This window comes from Eubalaena glacialis, chromosome X (assembly GCF_028564815.1).
Source record: "Eubalaena glacialis isolate mEubGla1 chromosome X, mEubGla1.1.hap2.+ XY, whole genome shotgun sequence".
Taxonomy (NCBI): Eukaryota; Metazoa; Chordata; class Mammalia; order Artiodactyla; family Balaenidae; genus Eubalaena; species Eubalaena glacialis.
The window spans coordinates 22,964,343-22,966,832 of record NC_083736.1 but is presented as its reverse complement, the minus strand read 5'-3'; the positions used below and the strand labels follow the sequence as shown (position 1 = coordinate 22,966,832).

At 43.4% G+C, this 2,490-nt stretch overlaps 1 protein-coding gene across 1 annotated transcript; it reads right to left on the bottom strand.

Moving 5' to 3' along the window:
- Positions 1 to 1,447: 1,447 nt before the first annotated feature.
- On the bottom strand, positions 1,448 to 2,490 carry LOC133081725 (melanoma-associated antigen B5-like). The gene is given in 2 exon segments (XM_061178112.1): positions 1,448 to 1,543; positions 1,546 to 2,490. Coding segments are annotated over 2 exon segments (1,041 nt in total).

The following is a 2,490-nucleotide window of genomic DNA, read 5'->3' as shown; positions in this document are numbered from 1 at the left end:
AGTGCAGGAGGGGCACTCCGACCCTCCTTTCGGTCTCCCTGAAAGCAGGAAATAAATCTCTCATGTGAAAGATGCATTCCCTGCATCTGGAGGTAGAAGGATACCCTTATAGCCAGAAATAGGGAATTCAGGCAGAGAAGCCTGTATAAACAAACGTTGTTACTTCTTTAACTTACTACCCCAAGCCCAAATTCTGTTTAGATTCCTTACTAATTGAAGGAATTACCCAAAATGTAAGTTTATTTGTCCTGTCCATTCCTCACAAGTTTATTGTTTCTTTGTCTAAAAAGTATAAAAGCTGCCTGCTTTGGCTACTTCTTAGGTCCCATTTCTATGACACCTCCGTGCACATGAATTACAATTTCTTTCTTTTTCTCCTGTTAATTTGTCTTGTGTCAACTTTATTAGTCTAACCACAAGAACTCAAAGGGGTAGTGGGGGAATTTCCTCCTCCCTGACATACCTCAAGGCAGTTAACCCTTATTTCTCAGAAACTCCCTGGAGACAATGTGCAAAGAATACCTGTCTGTGCACTGTATTCTCCTGCATTGAGATAAGAGCAAAGACACCTTAGACTTCTGTCTGTTAGGGGCTGAATTGTGTCCCCCCAAAAATTCATGTTGAAGGCCATAAACCCCAGTACCTAAGAATGCGACTGTAGTTGGAGATAAGGTCTTTAAAGAGCTGGTTAAGTTAAAATGAGGCCATTAAGGTGGGCCATAACCCAATCTGACTGGTGTCTTTATAAGAAGAGGTTAGGACACAAAAGGAGAGACCAGGGATATATGCACACAAAGGGACAGCCAAGTGAAGAGGGTGGCCATCTGCCAGCTGAGGAGAGAGGCCTCAGAAGAAACCAACCCTCATCTTGGACTTCCAGCCTCCAGAACTGTGAGAAAATAAATTTTGGTTGTTTAAGCCACCCATTCTGTGGTATTTTGTTGTGGAAGCCCTAACAAATCAATACACTGCCCCAGGTAGAGATTTCTTTCTGGATTATCCTTTTACTTTCCCGTAAGTCATAGAGGGCATCTCAACATCTTGTATGACTGCAGCTCCTTGCTTCTAAAGTTGTATGGGCATAGGCTGGGTCTTTATCTTAGCATTGCCAGTACTAGCACAGAGCCTTTTAAAGAGCAGATGCTCAACTGACGTTTGGGAAATAAAAAAGAAAGTGAGTAAGAGGTCTAACTTGTTAAGATTTAATACCTCCTACATTCTTTAATAAGTTAAGCATATTGAGGTATAAATCATTTAATTTTACAAAACAGAAGACTGAAAGGATTAAGAAAAATCAAGGTTTATCATGTTTCCTTTTTAATTATTTTTAATTTTTTCATTCCATTATCCCAACAATTTTATTGTGGGATTCTTTCCCATTTCAACAAAAATCCCTATTGTGATGTCAAATTTTCTTATCTGGATGATTTTTAAAGTGTCTCAGACTTCAGTAAGGGTGGGAGAAGCTGCTGGACGTGGCCAGGGAACATGCCTGGAAGTGACAGTATTTCCAGGCCTGGCTGCAATTTTGGCTCGATCTCTCTCTTCCTCATCTTGCAAAGCTTCTTCATATTGTGATGAGAAGGCACTGGGAACCGTATTGCTGAACTTCGCCAAAAATTCCAAGATTTTCATTTTGCTGGTTTCAGCATGGGCTCTCGGGCCCCACAGGAACTCATAGCGCGGAGGATCACTGTTGGGCACCTGGCGGTACTCCAGGTACTTCAGCCTCACGAAATCTTTGGTGATGAGCTTCCTGGGCTCCCTATAGGTGGAGTGCTTCCTCCCAGCATATACTCGCATCACATTCAGGAATTTCCAGATGTCTTCCTCAGTGGCACAGTTGCCGTTCATGAAGATTACACCCAAGACTGTCATCAAGAGACCGGTCTTAGGTAACCCCTTACCAGCACACACCCTCCCATTGTTGGGGAGTTTCAGTTTGCTGACAAGGTCATATGAGTGGATGGTTGAGTCGACTTCCTTCAAGTCAACTGCAAAGACAGCCTCAATGCGTTCAGAGACTTTCTTGAGAATCTCAGCAAATCGGTCTTGGTACTTTTGGTTGACAATCTTCAGCATGTCTTCCTTCATAATGGGCTGCTTCATTTTATATTTGTGCAGAAGGAACTGCTCCAACAAATCCATCTGACTAGTTAGAGTATCACTGTATGTGCTCTCAGTAGAAGGTGAGACATCAGAGGAACATGGATGTTCCTCATCTTGACTGTTATCATTTTCATCAGACCTTGTGTCAGAAGTACTTGAAGAAGTGATGGTAGTAGATGGGGCTTTTGAAGACCCCTGAGAAGTGCTGTTTGACCCAGTAGCTGATGAACTCTGGGGATTATCCTCCAAAACAGGAGAAGAGGAGGAGGGGGGTTCTTCTATTACTGCAGTGGCCTGAACTCTCCTGTGACTCTGGGAGTCATCTTGGGCCTGGCGGCGTTTCTCACGGGTGCGGAGCTTACTCTTCTGACCCCGAGGCAT